The sequence below is a fragment of the Oryx dammah genome, unplaced genomic scaffold (genome assembly GCF_014754425.2).
Source record: "Oryx dammah isolate SB20612 unplaced genomic scaffold, SCBI_Odam_1.1 HiC_scaffold_28, whole genome shotgun sequence".
NCBI classification, from domain to species: domain Eukaryota; kingdom Metazoa; phylum Chordata; class Mammalia; order Artiodactyla; family Bovidae; genus Oryx; species Oryx dammah.
In genome coordinates this window covers 41,531,379-41,551,699 of record NW_024070212.1, presented here as the reverse complement: position 1 = coordinate 41,551,699, position 20,321 = coordinate 41,531,379, and the positions used below count along the sequence as shown (strand labels likewise).

General features: G+C 41.2%; 2 protein-coding genes across 4 annotated transcripts in view; one reads left to right on the top strand and one right to left on the bottom strand.

The window, feature by feature from the left end:
• Window positions 1–8,833, bottom strand: part of DBT (dihydrolipoamide branched chain transacylase E2) — a 41,737-nt gene extending 32,904 nt beyond the window's left edge. Inside the window, exons 1-2 of the mRNA XM_040232223.1 lie at window positions 8,746–8,833; window positions 2,129–2,252 (exon numbers count right to left, since the gene is read on the bottom strand). Coding sequence (XP_040088157.1) covers window positions 2,129–2,252; window positions 8,746–8,796 — 175 coding nt within the window. The 5' untranslated portion in view covers window positions 8,797–8,833. The remainder of the gene's footprint in view (window positions 1–2,128; window positions 2,253–8,745) is intronic.
• RTCA (RNA 3'-terminal phosphate cyclase) overlaps window positions 1–20,321 on the top strand; it is an 84,804-nt gene that overhangs the window by 42,064 nt on the left and 22,419 nt on the right. The window contains exons 1-4 of one of the 3 annotated variants that reach the window (XM_040232226.1): window positions 12,810–13,064; window positions 13,160–13,260; window positions 14,942–15,100; window positions 19,679–19,802. In XM_040232226.1, the coding sequence (XP_040088160.1) occupies window positions 14,982–15,100; window positions 19,679–19,802 (243 nt within the window). In that variant the 5' untranslated portion in view covers window positions 12,810–13,064; window positions 13,160–13,260; window positions 14,942–14,981. Of the gene's footprint in view, window positions 1–12,809; window positions 13,065–13,159; window positions 13,261–14,941; window positions 15,101–19,678; window positions 19,803–20,321 lie in introns of those variants that run through there. The other 2 variants (XM_040232224.1, XM_040232225.1) reach the window with 2 other exon arrangements.

Genomic DNA, 20,321 nt, shown 5'->3' with positions numbered 1-20,321 from the left:
TGGAATCAAGATTGCTCGGAGAAATATCAATAACCTCAGATATGCAGATGACACCACCCTTATGGCAGAAAGTGAAGAGGAACTAAAAAGCCTCTTGATGAAAGTGAAAGAGGAGAGTGAAAAAGTTGGCTTAAAGCTCAACATTCAGAAAACGAAGATCATGGCATCCGGTCCCATCACTTCATGGGAAATAGATGGGGTAACAAAGGAAACAGTGTCAGACTTTATTTTTTTGGGGCTCCAAAATCACTGCAGATGGTGACTGCAGCCATGAAATTAAAAGACACTTACTCCTTGGAAGAAAAGTTATGACCAACCTAGATAGCATATTCAAAAGCTGAGACACTACTTTGCCGACTAAAGTCCGTCCAGTCAAGGCTATGGTTTTTCCAGTGGTCATGTATGGATGAGAGTTGGACTGTGAAGAAGGCTGAGTGCCGAAGAATTGATGCTTTTGACCTGTGGTGTTGGAGAAGACTCTTGTGAGTCCCTTGGATGCAGGAGATCCAACCAATCCATTCTGAAGGAGATCAGCCCTGGGATTTCTTTGGAAGGAATGATGCTAAAGCTGAAAGTCCAGTACTTTGGCCACCTCATGCGAAGAGTTGACTCATTGGAAAAGACTCTGATGCTGGGAGGGATTGGGGGAAGGAGAAGAAGGGGACGACCGAGGATGAGATGGCTGGATGGCATCACCGACTTGATGGACGTAAGTCTGAGTGAACTCCGGGAGTTGGTGATGGACAGGGAGGCCTGGCGTGCTGCAATTCATGGGGTCGCAAAGAGTCAGACACGACTGAGCAACTGAACTGAACTGAACTGAGTCAACTCAATGTGCGACAAGAATGAGGATGGCTCCAGGTTTCCAGCTTAACTGTTTACTGAGTTAGGGAATAATAGGAAGAGGATATATCCTAAGTATGTACAGCAATGCCCTTGGCACATAGTAGATGATCAATCAGTTATCTGTGTTGAATGGCTGTACTCTCACAACAATACAAACTTGTATAATACTATGATTACTCTGTTTCCAGATGATTAAACAGACAAATTAAGTTAACTTGCTTATGGTCACACAGCTAGCACCTGGTAGACCAAAGAATCCAAAGTCTCGGTCCCTTCACTATTCACCCAAAACTATCACAACATTGTTAACTGGCTATATTACTCAATACAAAATGTTTTTGGTGTTAAAAGTAAATAAAATTAAAAATAAATAAATAAACCCAAAGCTTGTAAGTGTTCAGAGACTAGAGCAAGAAGTTGGAGTTTCTGCTTGAATTGCCTTTATTTTCTCTGAGAAGAGAAAAGGTCAACTTTTAAAAGTAAAAATCTTTTTCTTAATGGTGAAGATATGGTTTACATATTTTCGGGTGTTGTGGACGATGACATACACAAGGATTAGGAGGACTAATTTATCTCAGGGGTTAGGTTCAGCTGGAATCCCCTTTTACCCCCATCACCAGCACAGACTAAGGCACCAAGTTTCTGTCAAAAGCTTAATGATGGAACAAAGGCCTAGGGTCACCAGGGTTCTAAATAGAACCCTGAATAGAACAGCAGAAAAAAAATGTGTTTTTTTCCCCCTTTTGCCATATCAATACTTAAAGTCTCAAGTTCTTTGCAAGAGTAGAAAAAGTTAAAGAAAGGCAATTAAGTGGTGGAAGCTAGAGAATTTTCTCTTGACGAGCACCTCACATTGCTTTCATCACCCTATCTTAACATGACAGACTGAGTGCCTCATAGAACAAAAATAATAATTCAGTGAGTAGAAGGACACAGTCCACTAAATCAACAATTTAAGTCATATCAGTGCTGACTACTGCATTTAGGTTAAGTCATATGATAAAGAACAGAGGACCCAAGAGAACACTTAGATGTTAAACACAGAGAACACATTCACAGCATTATAGAGGCCCAGTATTAAGGAAAAGTATGTGAAAGGGGAATGGGAGGTGGGAGTGCGAAAAAACAAGAGAAAAGAAAATGAGAATTGGATAGATGTATGGAGAGCAAGGAGGGTCAGACTAAAAGTAAAAGGTCAACTCTTTTACTGTGATAAGTCTTCAATCACTGAATAAATATACAAAACATTATTTTGTATAGGCTATTTTGAGATCATACTTACCAGCAGTTGTTTTTAGCCACTGATGTGGATGACTGTACTTCAATGGAGGATAACCAAAGAAACACACATATTTTGGCTTCAAAACATGAACATTACCACATGTTTTAAAGTAGCGGACACAAATCTAGAGATGAGAAAACAAAAAATTAAGAACTTAAAAAAAAAAAAAGAGCTTTCAGAAATCATCTTAATGGCTTGTCTCTAAATATAAACTGAATTTCAAGTTTATTCTAAAAGTAGAACAATCATTATCACAATGCAAACAATATGAAATAATATAGGCCGAAATGAGACTACTTGGCATCAGTGATGAGTTTAGAAGTATTTCTGGTCAAGAAACCAAAGGAATTCAAACCCTAGCACACAGAATATGTTGTTGCTTGTTTATTTAGTAAAATTATATCCTTAGAGTCTGATTTGCCCATATGCTTATTATCCTTGACTAAAATTCCCTATGAAAGTAAAAAAATTTTAAGTGTATTCTATATAAACACAGCAGTGTAAGTATATTTGAGTCATTAAAGACTTCCTGAAATAAAAAGTGACCGCTACTATTTACAACAGCCAAGACATGGAAGCAACCTAAATGTCTATCAACACATCAATGGATAAAGATGTGGTACCTATATGTAATGGAATATTACTGTCATTAAAAAGAAGGAAATAATGCCATCTGCAGCAACATAGGTGGACCCACAGGCTGTCATAATGAGTGAAGTCCGTCAGGCAGAGAAAGACAAAGATTGTATGATACCACTTATCTGCAGAATCTTAAAAAAAAAAAAAAAAAGATACAAATGTACCTATTTACAGAACAGAAACAGATTCCCAGACTTAGAAAATGAACTTATGGTTAACAGGAAGAGGGGTCAGTGTGGGGATAGGGCCAGACTGACATGTACACACTGCTAAATTTAAAATTAATGACCAACAAGGACCTACGGTATAGCACAGAAGACTCTGCTCAATATTAATGGAACAACCTAAATGGGAAAAGAATTTGAAAAATATATAACTGATTCACTTTGCCGTACACCTGAAACTAACACAACATTGTTAATCAACTATACTCCAACATAAAATAAAAAAGTTAAAAGTGACTGCTAGCATTTAAATACACTGAAAAACACATGTGGTATTGTACCCAAAGGTTTTCTTATTGTAATTCATAGGTTAACTATTTCATATGAAATCTTAGGATAATACAATGTTACAGAAAAAAAAATTAAAGTAGGGCTGAATGTATTTCATTTGTAAATCATATATATATTTGATATATATAATCTAAGTGTGTAAAAGGTACAATTTTTTTTTGAAAGTTAACATTTCAATGATATGAAATGTTATGGCAACACACTATTCCAAGAATATTCCAGTATTCTTGCCCAGGAAATCCCTGATTAACTACATCACACTTTTTATTTATTTTTTTATTTTATATATATATATTTTTTTTTTAATTTTTATTTTTACTTTATTTTACTTTACAATACTGTATTGAATACATTGTGTATACAATAAAAAGTGTGTATACATCACACTTTTTAAAATTTTATACAATTTAAAAATATTACAGTCTGTTTAAAATTATCACAAAGTTTTGGCTATATTCCCCATTTTGTACAATACATCCTTGAACCCATCCTATATCTTCCATATCCCTACCCTACCTTGCCCTCCCTCCCACTGGAAACCACTAGCTTGCTCTCTGTATCTTCAAGTCTGCTTCTTTTTTTGTCCTATTCAGTAGTTTATTGTATTTTTTAGATTCTACACATCGGTTCAGTTCAGTTCAGTTCAGTCGCTCAGTCGCGTCCAACTCTTTGCGACCCCATGAATGGCAGCACGGCAGGCCTCCCTGTCCATCACCAACTCCCAAAGTTCACTCAAACTCATGTCCATCAAGTCGGTGATGCCATCCAGCCATCTCATCCTCTGTCATCCCCTTCTCCTCCTGCCCTCAATCCCTCCCAGCATCAGTCTTTTCCAATGAGTCAATTTTTCACATGAGGTGGCCAAAGTACTGGAGTTTCAGCTTCAACATCAGTCCTTCCAATGAACACCCAGGACTGATCTCCTTTAGAATGGACTGGTTGGATCTCCTGCATCCAAGGGACTCGCAAGAGTCATCTCCAACACCACAGTTCAAAAGCATCAATTCTTCATCACTCAGCTTTCTTCACAGTCCAACTCTCACATCCATACATGACCACTGGAAAAACCACAGCCTTGACTAGACGGACCTTTGTTGACAAAGGAATGTTTCTGCTTTTTAATATGCTGTCTAGGTTGGTTATAACTTTCCTTCCAAGAAGTAAGCGTCTTTTAATTTCATGGCTGCAATCACCACCTACAGTGATTTTGGAGCCCAAAAAATATACATAAAATCTACACATAAGCAATATTATATAGACCTTTTTTTCTCTGACTTATTTCACTTAGCAAAATGCTTTTCAAGTCCATCCACGTTGTTACAAATGGCAAAATTTTCCTTCTTTTCTATAGCTGAGTTGTATCTCGTGTCTTCTTGAACCATTCATCTGTGGACAGACACTTAGGTTGCTTCCATATCTTAGAAATTATAAACAATGTTGCTATGAACATTACAGTATATGTACCTCTTCAAATCAGTGTTTTGTTTTTTCAGATATGTACCCAGGAGTGGCACTGCTGGGTAATATGGTAGTTCTATTTTTAGTTTTTTGACAAACCTCCCTACACAGTGGCTGCACCAATTTACATTCGCACCAACAGTGTATGAGGGTTCCCTTTTCTCCACATCCTTGCCAACATTTGTTTTTTGTGTTCTTTTTGATGATAGCCATTTTGACAGGTGTGAGGTGATATGATATCCCAATGTGGTTTTACTTTGCATTTCCCTGATGATTAGCAATGTTGAGCATCTTTTCATGTGCCTGTTGACCATCTGCATTTCTTCTTTGGAAATATGTCTATTCAATTTTGCCCACTTTTTAATGCTGAGTTATATGATATGGCTTGATCAAATTTATCAAAGGCAGCAATGGAAGGATCTCAAGGACCAAATTGTTGATGACTGGAAATGTCAGGTCAAGGAGTTTGAACTTATACGTTATGGGTTATTGTGAGTATGTATGTGTATATGTGTTTATTAGATTATAACATTAAACCTGGAGGGGCTTCTCTGTTGGCTCAGTGGTACAGAATCCACCTGCTGGTGCAGGAAATGTGGGTTTGATCCCTGGGCTGGAAAGATCCTCTGGAGAAGAAAATGGCAACCCACTCCAGTATTCTTGTCTGGGAAATCCCATGGACAGAGGAGCCTGAGCTACAGTCCATGGGGTCGTAAAAGAATCTTAGTGACTAAACAGTACTAACAACAATGCCTGAAGAGAAAGGACAAAGTAAGAAACTATTATTGTATTTGAGTCATGAAATCACAGGCTCTTGGCTGAGATGATGACTGGAAAAAGAAAGAAAGCAACATATATGCAAAATGATTACTAGCAGTTGGATGTCTATAAACACAGTAGTGAAGCTGCTGACTGAAAGGATCAGAAGGAAGGGAGAAGGAGAAAAAAAATTTTCAAGTAGGAAAGACTTTTTTTTCTACAAACAACACAGCAAAAAATAAAAAGTAATGAAAAGAGGATTTAGCAGACTCTCATAATAAGGAAATAAATTAGTAATAATTCATCAGGCAGTTGTTGAGCACACTGTAAAGACAGGATTATTCTGCACTCATGAATTCAAAGCTAAATAAGAAATAGAATACTCTCTGAATTCAAATTGTTTACACTTTACTGCAGGAAGAAGACAAAATAGATAAATTCAGGATGATAGGGTAAGTAATCAAGAGTCAAAAGCATGATGCCATAGCAAAGTACAAACATATAAGGCTTTCTTAATAACTTACTGTAGGTGATAAGATCTCTTGCTGTTTATGATTTTTTTAATAACACATGGAAAAAAACAGACCTTTTTTACTAAGCAGTTCAACAAAGGTTCATTGAGTACCTACTATGTGCCAAGCACTTAGGATCAGAGAACAAAATTGCTGTGATTCCTTCCCTTATGGAATGTGTAGCCCATACTGTGAAAGATAAAAACAGGACTACTGGTGATTACAATAGTGTCATAATGGGAGAAGGGAAGAAGTAGTGTTAAGAAAAGACAAAGGAGAAAACTTAACTGGAGAAAGTAAAGTAAGACCTAAGGGATGAGTAGGAGTCAGCCAAAGGGGAAAATGTGTTGCAGAGAAGGCTATAGGGAAGTAAGGCAAGAGTCTTTGAAACAGAGGAAATACATGTGCAAAGGTCTAGAGGATAGAGAAGAAGGGAGAACAGTGTGCTTAATTAACTGAAATTGTTCAATATTCTTCTAGCATAGCTTAGTGTGAGCTAAGGGTGACGTTTCAAGAGTGGGTTTTAGGTGGGTTTTAGTAAGGAATGAAGCCTGGAGAGATTGGAAAAATTCAGATCATAAATAGCTTCACAGTCATTTGAATTCTGAATATTTTGCTGAGAGCACTTTTAAGCAAAGAAATGACACTCTCAAATTTATGTCCTACTTTATAAAATTACTCTGGCCACGCTATGGAGAATAGGTTGGAGAAGTACAACATTAGAGGCAGAAAGTCCACCTGAGGAAGGTCCAGGATATCTGCAGCTGGTGACAGGGTGTAGAATAATGACTAGATTTTTGAGAGACTTTTAGGCTAGAAGAAACAGGTTTGAGGGTTTAGTTCTAGAGCCTAGAGTCTGATGTATCTTGGAGGCATTATAGCAATCATTGTGAAACAGCTAAAGGTTAGCCCTTCCAAACTCCCTTGGGCTAGCAGTGGCCAAGTTATATCACTAACCAATGAATCTGGCTGGTACCACCCCTTCCTCCTTCCTGCCCTGAATACAAAGTTGTAGAGCCCTAATAATGATGAGCCACTTAATCAATCCCAGCTGCCATCTAACTTTCATATGCTTTGTATACACAGATAATTTCCCATTTACTGTTTGGGTTTACTACCTACAGATGAAAAATACCTAAAATACATGAAATTTGGAGATTTTCAGGGCAGTAAGATATATGGGTCTGCAGTAGAGCTGGCTGGAAGACTGGGGAATCATCAGCATATAAATGGCAACTAAAATTCAAAGTGGATGAGGTAACCCAGGAAGTGCAAGAAGTACACAGATGGCCAAAGTCACAATCCTGAGAAACACCAGTGATTAAAAGTTGATCAGGGAAAGCGGAGAAGATTGGAATGAAGTGTTCAGAGATGTAGGAAGAATACTGGGAAGCTGGTGTCACAGAAGCCAAGGATGAAGAACTTTCAAAAGAATATCTAGTGAGGTGCTGCAGAGAACTTATTTCTCCTGGCTACCTCCTTTTTGTGTCTGTGCTCAGTCACATCCAGCCCTTTGCAACAACATGGACTGTAGCCCGCCAGGCTCCTCTGTCCATGGGATTCTCCAGGCAAGAGTACTGGAGTGGGTTGCCATTTCCTCCTCCAGGGGATCTTCACCACCCAGGGATCGAACCTTCAAAGTCTCTTGCATTGGCAGGAGGATTTTTTTTTTAAACACGGTGCCACCTGGGAAGCCTTATCTCCTAGTTAGCTGTCACAAATCTCAAATTATATACTATCCATTGGGAAACTCGTTGACCCCCCCAAGACCCCTTCTATGTGTTCCTGTAGTTCTGTGTACTTGCGCCATCTTTTCACGCAGCGCTGTAATTGTTTGTCTAATGTCTCTCTCTCCCCTATGCCCCAACACAAATCTGTAATTAAACTCTGAGAGGGCAGAGATCAGTGTCTTTCTTATACAGATTTCCATCCCCAAGTCCTGGTACCTGGTATAGAGCAAGCTTTTGAAAGGTTTTTGTAAGATCAGGGATCAAACGCTGTAGGAAAATCAGGAACAGGGGACCCAGGAAGAAAAACAAAACAAAACAAAACTCTATGCAAATAGGATGAAACACTACGATCACTGGGATGTTAACTGTTTGGTGCTAAAAGGCTGTATGAAAGGGGAGAAATGAAGGGGAAATGTTGGTGGGTCGTAGCTCAGTGGATGAGGTAACCCAGGAAGTGCAAGAAGTACACTTGGAAAGATACTGGTGCAAATGTGGGAGAAAAGGCTAACTCCAAAGAAGGAAACGAGCCTCCCAGATGCTCGGAGGCAAGGGCCTATGGTGTTACGCTTTTCTTGCCCAGTCTCTCCTTCTAGATTGTAAATTCCTCGAGGAGAGGGGTCAGTTCTGAAACAAAGTGGTGCTCAATAAATGTTTGAAGAATATAGTATATTTCAATATCCCCAGTGCCAAACACAAAGCCCGGTACCCAGATGGTGCTCAGTGAAAAGCTATTGGGCGAAAGACCAGCTGGGCTTTGAGGTGCAGATGAAGCGGGAGGGAGAACGAGTCACGATAGATGGGCGCCTTGGTATATAGATCGAGAGTGGGTTTCCAGACAGGTTGGTTCGCCACCTTCACTGCCCTTCGTTTTGCATACATCCCTCCACCTCTCCACCACGCAAGCCCTGTACGCGAGGCACTCGGAGGAAAAACCAAATCATCTCTCCCAGGCAACTGCAAATAAACCACTCCGTCTCGACCCCAGATGGGCCCAACCTGCTTACCAGCTGCCCCGCAGTCCGGCTCCCGGTCCTCAGCACAAGCGCGGCAGCCATCTTACTCCGGAAATGACAACTGCTCTGAGGTTGGAGGAGTTGCCTCCGCGGAGCACTGATTGGAGGCGGGGAGGCGCGCCCCCACCTGACAGCCAACCAGGGAGCGGGGCGAGGCTGCGATAACCCCCAGGGTGGGTGGAGGGCCCTGCTGAGGGGGAGGGGAGCGAAGTGGGGAGCGGGCCATCCCAAATTTAATTTCAGGGACAAAGTTGGGTGGGGCACTGCTGTGTAAGTACTTATGCGCCAACAACGATCATCTTTTCAGCCCAAGTAATGGGGGAGACACAGTGTGTTAAGGAAACATAAAAGAGTGGCACTACTTGGAGAAATTTAGGTTGAACTAACATCGGAAGAGTTAAGTAGGAAACAAACAAACCTCCCTTCAACTCGCATTGTAACCGCTTGATCACAGAAAACGGGACATTTCTATACATGCAAGACTGTAGAAGGAAGCGTTAGTCGCTCAGTCGTGCCCGACTCTTTGCGATCCCATGGACTGCAGCCCACCAGGCTTCTCTACCTATGGGATTTTCCAAGCAAGGACGCTGGAGTGGTTTGCCATTTCCTTTTCCAGGGGATCTTCCCGACCCAGGATAGAATACAGGTCTCCTGCACTGCAGGCAGGCTCTTTACCGACTGAGCTACCAGGGAAGCTAGTTGAATCAAGTCTATACTAGAATACTTCCTAATAACTGGCCTTTTTCTTACTGGCCTTGACCTCTTGGTTACCGAAAGTGGCTTTTTTTTTTTTTAATGGAAAATGAACAAGGTTATTATATCGAAGATAAACGTCATCAACATTATCTTTCCTTCTTAGGGAATTTGTCAGATATAGCTGCCCAGCATATGCAATATATGTCACAGGCATACTACCTTGAATTATTTGCCTCTGGTAGAAATGTCAAATTGAGCTCAGTGGAAACAGTAAAGACAAGATCAGAGCTTTAATGGTCAATCCTCTTCACAGCAACTAGGAAATCAGTTTCTAGAAATGTCCAGGATGATATTTGTCTTTTCTCCCTCTTACATGGGAAAGAAAATCTGTACAGATGTTTATAGCATTACAGAGAAAAAAGCAGCAGAGAAAAAACCACAACAAAGACAAAATCATAAACCGCAACACTGAAGATTAGTGGCTGTAAAACAAAATCTCAATCTCTAGGTTGGTCATAGCTTTTCTTCCAAGGACCAAGTGACTTTATTTTGGGGGGGTCCAAAATCACTGTCGACTTCACTTTCACTTTTCACTTTCATGCACTGGAGAAGGAAATGGCAACCCACTCCAGTGTTCTTGCCTGGAGAATCCCAGGGATGGGGGAAGCCTGGTGGGCTGCCATCTATGGGGTTGCACAGAGTTGGACATGACTGAAGCGACTTAGCAGCAGCAGCAGCAAAATCACTGCAGATGGTGACTGCAGCCATGAAATTAAAAGACACTTGCTCCTTGGAAGAAAAGTTATGATCAACCTAGACAGCATATTAAAAAGCAGAGACATTCCTTTGCCAGCAAAGGTCCGTCTAGTCAAAGCTATGACTTTTCCAATAGTCATGTATGGCTGTGAGAGTTGGACCATAAAGAAAGCTGAGTGCCAAAGAACTGATGCTTTTGAACTGTGATGTTGGAGAAGACTCTTGAGAGTCCCTTGAACTGTAAGGAAGTCCAACCAGACCATCCTAAAGGAAATCAGTCCTGAATATTCATTGGAAGGACTGATGCTGAAGCTGAAGCTCCAATACTCTGGCTACCTGATGTGAAGAACTGACTCATTGGAAAAGACCCTGATGATGGGAAAGACTGAAAGCAGGAGGAGAAGGGGATGACAGAGGATGAGATGGTTGGATGTCATCACCAACTCGATGGACATAAGTTTGAGCAAGCTTCAGGAGTTGGTGATGGACAGAGAAGTCTGGCGTGCTGCAGTCCATGGGATTGCAGAGTTAGACGTGACTGAGCGACTGCACTGGACTGTCTAACAAAACATTTTATAGACATTAATAATATGTTTCATAATACTCCATGCATGTGTTTGTATAAAAAGATTAAGTAGCTGTGTCTTTAAACTGAATTATTTTTCTTTCTAGAGTCCCTATACTACCTTTTCCCTCTAACTTTCCCTTTATAGAAACTCTGGGTTTTGAGAGGACAAGTACCCTTCACCTCAGTCTTTTTAAGTTATTCTTGCCCTTTTGTACTTCCATAGAAACTTTAGAATTGGCTTGTTAGGCTCTTTAAAAAAGTCCTGGTGGGCATTTGATGGAATTTTATTGAAACTATATTTTCAGTAGTATAGCTAAAGCTTCTTCAGGGTTTCATTTGTAGGTAATCATATCATCTGAGAATAATGATGGTACTGTTTTTGTCTGTTCAGTCTTGTGTCTTTCATTTCTTTCTTGTAGACTCTGGCTAGACTCCCATCATCTGTTGAAATTATGGTTAACAAGCCATAATTGTGGACATTCTTATCTTGTTTTAACTTGAATAGGTGTCTTATGTTTTACTGTTATTTACTGTTACTAAGAAAGAAACTTTCTGTAGGGTTTTCCAGATGTCCTTAATCAAGTTAAGGGAGTTTACATTCATTCCTAGTTTTGTTTGATTTTGTTTTATCATAAATAGGTCTTGATTTTTTTCAAATGCTTTTTCTTCATTTATTAATGTGATCTTAGGTTTTTGATATATTATCATAACATTTTTCTAATGGTAGAATGATAATCAATCTCAATTTGGTCATAATATACAGTATTTTACAAACATTGTCGGATTTATTTGTTAATATTTTGATCAGGATGCATCTAAATTTATAAATAAAATTGACTTATACTTTTTCTTCTTGCTGTCATCTTTGTCCGGTTTTGGTACCAGAGATTGGGTAAAGTATATGCATTCCCAGAGCTTTCCCTGTTACAACAATGATAGAACATTGGGATTAGGAAACAATGATGTTCCCATCAAACCACAGAGGTTCATATCCCAGTATTCCTTAACAACTGTGTAGCCAGCCTTGCAGGAGATTATTTAACACATACAGCTGTAAATCAGAGTAAAAACAGTAAATATTTTAGCAGGTTGTGCATGCATGCAGCAGCCAAGTGCTCAATTAATGTTGGCTGTTATCTGTATGATTTATCATATTCTAATTGCTGCTCCCTCTTATCTGTAAGATAGGTACAGTATATTTTTATCATTAAGAAGATTGACATCATAATTGCTTACTTCTCAGTCTCTCCTATATACTTCCAATATCTTCAGACAGAGAATACCTTACTCTCCTTTGCTTACATAGAAAGGCTTGCACATGATTTGGTACTCAATTAATGTAGGAATTGAACCACAAGCGGAATCAAGAAGCTGGTTGTCCTTTCTTCCTGGCCTGAGGTGAATTACGTTAGTTGCACTGTTCATTGCCGCGATGAGCTTGTACTTTCTCCGACAAAGTGGCGTAACTTTGGCTTTTTGAGAATTATACTGCCGATTCTGATTCTGTCCTTTTCCACTCATCCCCAAAGAACTGATGTCTCACAGGAGAAAAAAAAAAGATGACAATATTTTACACACGCGCGCGCACACAGAAACAGACACCGGTGAAGAACGAGAGGCTCATGGGTATCATCAGTGCGCCAGGGAAACACATTTCAAGGGCCAGGCTGCAGAGAAGGCAAACCCAACCAGAGAGAAGGTGGTCAGCGCATCTCAGGGACCTTTCCTACTCTTCGGTTTTAAGAGTTTCCAGTTTTGGTACGGCAGGATCCCCGAGAAAACAGTGATAAACACAGATATTTGCACAAGCCTGCGAGACAACTGGAAGATGCGACTAGAGCTGAAAGGGCAGCTCTCCGCACGCGTTCTGCTGTGTTCAGAGTGCAAGTCTACCAGGGACAGATTTCCTAAGATGCTCCAGGGCACCTCCCCGGCCACCACCCCTTCTGCTGGAGAGCTTCCGATTTGTCGGAATTTTCTGGGCTCCGCCTCTTTAAGCGGCGCGCCGCGCGCATGCGCACGCGCAGTGGTTGTGGGCTTCTGGGATCTGTGCGTCCGGGTTCGTGTCTGCGGAGTTGGGCGTTCCCCGAACCGGCGAGTGCCCTGCTTTTCCCCGGAGCCCGGCGGCCCTGAGCGGGGAGCGAGGACTCAGGCTCCGGAGCTGCGGGGCAGGAGTCCGCGTATCCTCTTTCTCCAGTTCCGGCCGAGGCTACGTCGCGGGGGGCCGGGCCCCAGCACGCTCCCCATGGCGGGGCCGCGGGTGGAGGTGGACGGCGGCATCATGGAAGGGGTGAGTGCCGAGCAGGAGGCCTGGCGGGGTGCGGCTGCCGCATAGGCTGCGGCGGAGAGCTTGCGGGTCTAATCTCTCTCTTCTCTCGGCACCAGGGCGGGCAGATCCTGAGGGTGTCTACAGCCCTGAGCTGTCTGCTGGGCCTCCCTTTGCGGGTGCAGAAGATCCGAGCCGGCCGCAGCACGCCGGGCCTCAGGTAAGTCGGGGCGCCGGGGAGTCTGGGCATGGGACTAGAGAGGGGGTGGTCCGCCGGGCTGGGGACGGGGGGAGAAGAGGGGACAGGCCGTGGGCTGGAGGGTGGGAGGTTGGCGCCTGGCTAGGGACTGAGGGACAGGAGGGGATAGGCCTAGGGACTGGAGAGTTGAGGGGGTGGTGCGCAGGGCCGGGCACTGGGGGAGTGGAGGGGACAGGCCTTGGGACTGGAGGGTGGGGGGCGGGGCGGGCAGGACGTGGAGCTCACGGTGAGGCTAAGATCCCCGCCCTAGGATTGAGGACTCCGCAGCCTGGGGATGGTGCTGTGGCCTCGGTAACCGGGCTTGGGTGCTTTTGAAAGCCTCAAGGAGCAAGTTCAGGAAATAGGTCCATGTTTTCTCTGTTTAGCTAAAGTTGTCTCGTTTCCTGATGAGTTATATTTAAAATGTTTCCCACCTCATCGGTCATTACAAGTACTCGGAAAGCTCGTACCAGCGGGCAAGGTAGATCAGGGCAGAACAGCCTCTGGGGCCAAACAAAAACTCCACTGTTTTAAACCGGGCCTTTTTCTGCGTTCACACGTTTTAGTCTCATAGAGAGCCTGAGATGCCGTCATTCCGGCTTTCATTCAGACCTCTAGGAAGCTGTGGATAGGACCAGGATTATCCGTTGTGAAGAGGGGAAAATGTTGACAGTTGACTGTGTTTCATCCGTCATCTGGAAGCTAGGCATACCACTAGTTTAAGTCATGGTGAAGCCAAACTAATTTCTTTGTACTTGTACTTTGTATATATTTCATTCTAATGGATCAGCTGTCTCTTAGTTTTTTATTCAGACTCCATGTTGAAATTATTAAAAGGCAGTTACTGATATGTGTGAACAGTAGTTCTCTTTGTCATGGCAGTAGTTTGCAGTAACCCATTTCATCAATAGGGAAATTAATTCATTAAGGCTGTGTTAGGTACTTAATTAGTTTACTAGGGCTGCAATAACAAAATACCACAGACTATGTGGCCTGAACAACCAAAAATTGATTTCTGCAGTTTTGGAGGCTGGAAGTCCAAGATGAAGATGCTGGTAGGGTTGGTTTTCTCTGAGGGACTTAAGGGAAGATTCTGTTCCAGGCCTCTCTCCTTGACTTGAACATAATCAGCCTCTTGCGGCCTCTTCCCTGTGCTCATGCCTCTGTACATATTCCCTGCTGGTGTGTCTTAATCTTCTCTTTTTGTAAGGACACCAGTGAGAATGGGCTGGGGCTCACTCTGACTGCCTCTTTTAACTTAGTCACCTCTTTAAAGGCCCTATTTCCAAATACAGTCACATTGTGAGGTACTTCAGCATATGAAATTTAGAGGAACACAGTTCAGCCCATAACAGGTACGTAGATTACTCAGTGAAGTGCAAGTGAGACTGATGGCACTTGGGTTGTTTTATTAGTTTTACTCTTTTGCATGCTTCTAATTTGCAACAATATTATCAGCATATGTGTTTATAGTTAAAGTAACATGTGGAAGGAACCCTTAAAAAGATACCTACCTGCAGGCAGTCCAGGTACCTAAAATACCAGAAGGACACTCTGGCACTTCCTGTGGTTAGACCTTGCTATTTTCTTGCCATTGCAGTTTTATAAATGTGTCATAAAGTGTGGGGATATAGGCAGTCTGGATGCACACGTTTTGATGCAGTATTATGACCTGAAGGCCTCAACATTTATCTGGACTGGAAATGATTCGAGATTTGTGTGATGGGCAACTGGAGGGGGCAGAAATCGGCTCAACAGAAATAACGTTTACACCAGAGAAGATCAAAGGTGGAGTCCACACAGCAGATACCAAGACAGCAGGGTATGTGTCACTTACATTCCATTTGACTGTGTGTTTTTGAATTAGACCTGATGCAGATATAGATACTACCACTTGCTGGACAAGTTGCTTAACCTCTTTGAAGCTTGGTTTCCTCACTTTTAAAATGGACATAAAACACATTTCAGAGTTACAGATCCTGTGTAAAGTTTCAAATACCTAATGGCTTATTAATTGTAGCTGTTACTGTAGTTATTACTGTACCTATCTAGAATTTTCTCTCATGTATCAGTTCAGTTGCTCAGTCGTGTCTGATGCTTTGCAACCCCATGGACTGCAGCACCCCAGGCTTCCCTGTTCATCACCAATTCCTGGAGTTTACTGAAACAAATGTCCATCAGGTCGGTGATGCCATCCAACCATCTCATCCTCTGTCATCCCCTTCTCCTGCCTTCAGTCTTTTCCAGCATCAGGGCTTTTCCAAGGAGTCAGTTCTTCACATCAGGTGGCCAAAATATTGGAGCTTCAACTTCAGCATTAGTCCTTCCAATGAATATTCAGGACTGATCTCCTTTAGTATTGACTGGTTTGATCTCCTTGCTGTCCAAAGGGACTCTCAAGAGTCTTCTCCAGCACCACAGTTCAAAAGCATCAATTCTTCGGTGCCCAGCTTTCCTTGTAGTCCAACTCTCACATCCATACATGACTACTGGAAACACCATAGCTTTGACTATACAGACCTTTGTTGGGAAAGTGATGTCTCTGCTTTTTAAAATGCTGTCTAGGTTGGTCATAGCTTTTCTTCCAAGGAGCAAGTGACTTTCAGTTTTATGGCTGCAGTCACCATCCACAGTGATTTTGGAGCCCAAGAAAATAAAGTCTGTCACTGACTCCCCATCTATACATCTTCTCTCATGTATAGTATAGCATATTTGCTTCTTTAGTTTTTATTATTTAGAAAATGAATATCTGAAAGCAACTGTATTTTGTGCTTTGTAGTGATAAGTGGTCTTTGTGGTGTAGTCTATTTAGTTCTTGGCTTGCAGCTAACTATTAACCATATTTTACTTTTAGTCTAGGTATTTTTGTCCTCTTTTAATAGATACTTATGCAACTATATATAGAAATTTTTGTATATGATCTTCTTTTTATCCTCATTGAAAAATGGATATTTAACAATTAAGTTGAGCCTTTATTATTTTCCAAAAATATCTCCTTTTATTGATAAAACATGGAGAGCAGTTTTTCTGTTTTCTGTGTTATTGGCTGATGGCTATTGTAAACAGCATCTTTTTACCAAAATCTTATACATTTACTAGGAAATTTGATAAAATAAGTAATAGAGTTGTAAACGTGATGCCACTTTGTTTCAGAAATGACTGTTTCAATAGATTATGATTTTTTTAGCTTAAGGAAATGTTTAGTGACAATTGAGATTTCAGTTATGATGTGAATAGATTTATGTTAAAAAAGGCCTCTCGTAGGCCTCAGGTGAAGTTTGCCAGATGATAACTTTCTTAAGGGGATTGAATCATTTTGAAATATCTTTATTTTGGGGGACTCCAAAATCACTGCAAATGGTGACTGTAGCCATGAAATTAAAAGACACTTAACTCCTTGGCAGGAAAGTTATGACTAAACTTGACAGCATATTAAAAAGCAGAGACATTACTTTGCTAACAAAGGTCCGTCTAGCCAAAGCTATGGTTTTTCCAGTGGTCAGGTATGGATGTGAGAGTTGGACTATAAAGAAAGCTGAGCACTGAAGAATTGATGCTTTTGAACTGTGGTGTTGGAGAAGACTCTTGAGAGTCCCTTAGACTGCAAGGAGGTCCAACCAGTCCATCCAAAAGGAAATCAGTCCTGAGTGTTCATTGGAAGGACTGATGCTGAAGCTGAAACTCCAATTCTTTGGCCATCTGATGTGAAGAGCTGACTTATTTGAAAAGACCCTGATGCTGGGAAATATTGAAGACAAGAAGAGAAGAGGATGACAGAGAATGAGATGGTTAGATGGCATCACCGACTTAATGGACATGAGTTTAGGTAAACTCCGGGAGTTGGTGATGGACAGGAAAGCCTGGCGTGCTGCAGTCCATGGGGTCACAACCAGCTGGACACGACTGAGTAACTGAACTGAACTGAAGTATCTTTCTTATTTCAGGCATTCTCTTGTACAAAAAGAGGGGAAAGTTATAGTTAGCCAACTATCTAAAAATTAACGAACACAGAATCATAGAATTTTGAATCTGTAGGAAAGAAGATAGAAACCATGTATTCCAACCTTTCCTTTACTTTGTGAATGAGAAAATGAAGACCCAGAGGTCATAGAGTCAGGGTCAGAACTAGAATTAGAATCTAGACTTTCTGGCTTCTAATCCACTAGAAAGTATGAGAAATAAGTTTAAAGTTGAAAATCCAGTTCCATTCAACAGACTAAACCAAGTTTATTCCTAGCAACAAAACACATCTTACTTAAGTGAATTGTAGCATTTTCATCCCTAATTGTGATTATAGTACTCTGTTTTTTCACATGTCTACCTTTGTCTTTGCAGTTCCTGTGTGTTTGTGCTTAGTCACTCTTTGGGAACCTGTGGACTATATACCACCAGAGTCCTCTGTCCATGGGATGCTCCAGGCAAGAGTACTGGAGTGGGTTGCCATTTCCTCCTCCAGGGGATCTTCCGTACTTAGAGATTAAACCTTCTAATGTGTCTTCTGCATTGGCAGGTAGATTCCTTAGCACTGAGCCACCTGGGAATCCCTTGCAATTCCATACTTTTTTAAAATTAAGGTTTCTTTACTCTTCTTAGACTCTGATTTTATTGGGTGGAAGATAAACACTTTAACTGTATTGGGTTTCTCAGAGGGTATAAACAGAAGTTCAGCAGTTGTAAACCTATGGTTTATGGTAAACTGAACATTTCCAAGTCTTTTTCACTTGCCCCTAGGCTTAACTCCTAAAAAGAGGGATTATATTGTATGCAGTTTCTCTTACAGTGCCTAACATTACACAGTGTTAAGTATTTACTTAATTAATAAAATAGAATGTCAGTGATAGAGACTGTATAATTCAGTACCCATGTATCATTCCCATAGGACAATTAAATAAAGGCTATCTTTTGGTATGTAGAGGCTGTGTTGGCATTCCCTTTCAAACTATGCAGTCTGTGTATTAATATGATTGTTTTCTCCTGACTTTGGAAAAGGGAGATGACAGCTCGTTTAGGAAATATGACCATTTTATTTCATAAAATGCTACATATTCTGTAATTATTTCTTATGATTTCTCACGTTATTTGACTCTAAGGACCAAACAGTAGCTACCCTGGTGGCTCAGTCGTTAAAGAGTCTGCCTACTATGTGGGAGACCCGGGTTTGATCCTCGGGTCGGGAAGATCCCCTGGAGAAGGAAATGGCAAACCACTCCAATATTCTTGCCTGGAGAATTTCAGAAGTGCCTGGTGGGCTACAGTCCAAAGGGTTGGACATGATGGAGTGATTTTCACTTCACTTTCTAGAACCAGAGAGAGTTGAGTTGTAGCAAGGATAATCTCCTGAGAAGTTTTTTCAGTGAAATATTTGGCTATCAGTCCTTGTAAAATACTACTCTATCTTATCACAAATGCCATGATGGTAGAAACTCTATCTTAATATATGGAATGATGCCTTGTGCATGGTGGAGACTCAGGTACAGTCATTAGAATATTTGCAGACCTTGACAGTTTTGAATGCAATTTCATAAAGTGTTACTTTTAAGAATCCGTTTATAAAAACATTGTAAAGATGCTTTTATTTTTAATTATTTTTAATTTCTTTGTAATATAAACGAAAGTATTAGAACTTAACTTACAATAACACAATGGGCTTCCCTGGTGGCTCAGTGGTAAAGAAACCACCTGCAATGCAGGAGATGCAGGATCAGTCCCTGGGAAGGAAAGATCCCTGGGAGAAGGAACTGGCAACCCGCTCCAGTATTCTTGCCTGGGAAATCTCATGGACAGAAGAACCTGGTGGGCTAACAGTCCATGGAGTTGCAAAAGAGTCGGACATGACTTAGCGACTAAACAACAACAAAGGTCGTATAGCTAATGTATTTAGTATTGGATTCAAACCCAGATTTGCTTATTATTTAAGGCCAGTTCCTTCTATTGTGAACTACCAAGCTTTCTTTAAGATTTAGGATGTTATCATTCAGTCATTGGGAGTGTTTTTTAACTTTAAAGTTGAGGGCATGTCAGTTAAGAAGGCAATAGCACCCCACTCCAGTACTCTTGCCTGGAAAATCCCATGGACGGAGGAGCCTGGTGGGCTGCAGTCCATGGGTTCGCTACGAGTCGGACACGACTGAGCGACTTCACTTCACTTTTCACTTTCATGCATTGGAGAAGGAAATGGCAACCCACTCCAGTGTTCTTGCCTGGAGAATCCCAGGGACGGGGGAGCCTGGTGGGCTGCCGTCTATGGGGTCGCACAGAGTCGGACACGACTGAAGTGACTTAGCAGCAGCAGCAGCAGCATGTCAGTTGTCTGTGCTTCAGCTTATGGTGATATAGTAACGTCTCTTTCTTGAGACTTTAAAATGAAAATGCAGCTAAGCCTGTTCTACCTTCTCCTTAGGAGTGTATGCCTCTTGATGCAGGTCTCAATGCCCTGTGTTCTCTTTGCTGCTTGTCCATCAGAACTCCGTTTGAAAGGTGGGACTAATGCTGAAATGGCACCACAGATTGATTACACAGCCATGGTAAGAGCTTTTGTTGCTACTGACCAACTAAGAGGATCTCATATAGTCTTCTCAAACTCCATTCTCTGTTTAAATACATCCTGAGTGTTTTTGTATACATACCTTTTTATTTCTTAAAGGAGTCTGGTTCTGTTGTGGGAGAAGATAATTATTTTAGATTGTGTGTTATATCTTCGAACAGTGCTCATAGTGAATTCTTTAAAAACCTCATGTACACTAGATTATTTATAATGCATATACCATATATTGCTTATCATATAAGTTATTTTCTGAATACAGGGATTATGATTTGGAAGAAAAACTCAAAATAATAAATGCCATGTTTGACAGGATTGGTGAGGATATGAAGAAATTGGAACCTTTGTACACGGTTGATGGGAATACAAAATGGTGCAGCCATCAGGGAAAACAGCATGGAGGTTCCTCAAAATATTAAAAAGGAAACTACGATATAATCCAGCAGTCCCACTAGATATTATCCAAAAGAGGTGAAATCAGGATCTCCAAGAGATATTAGCA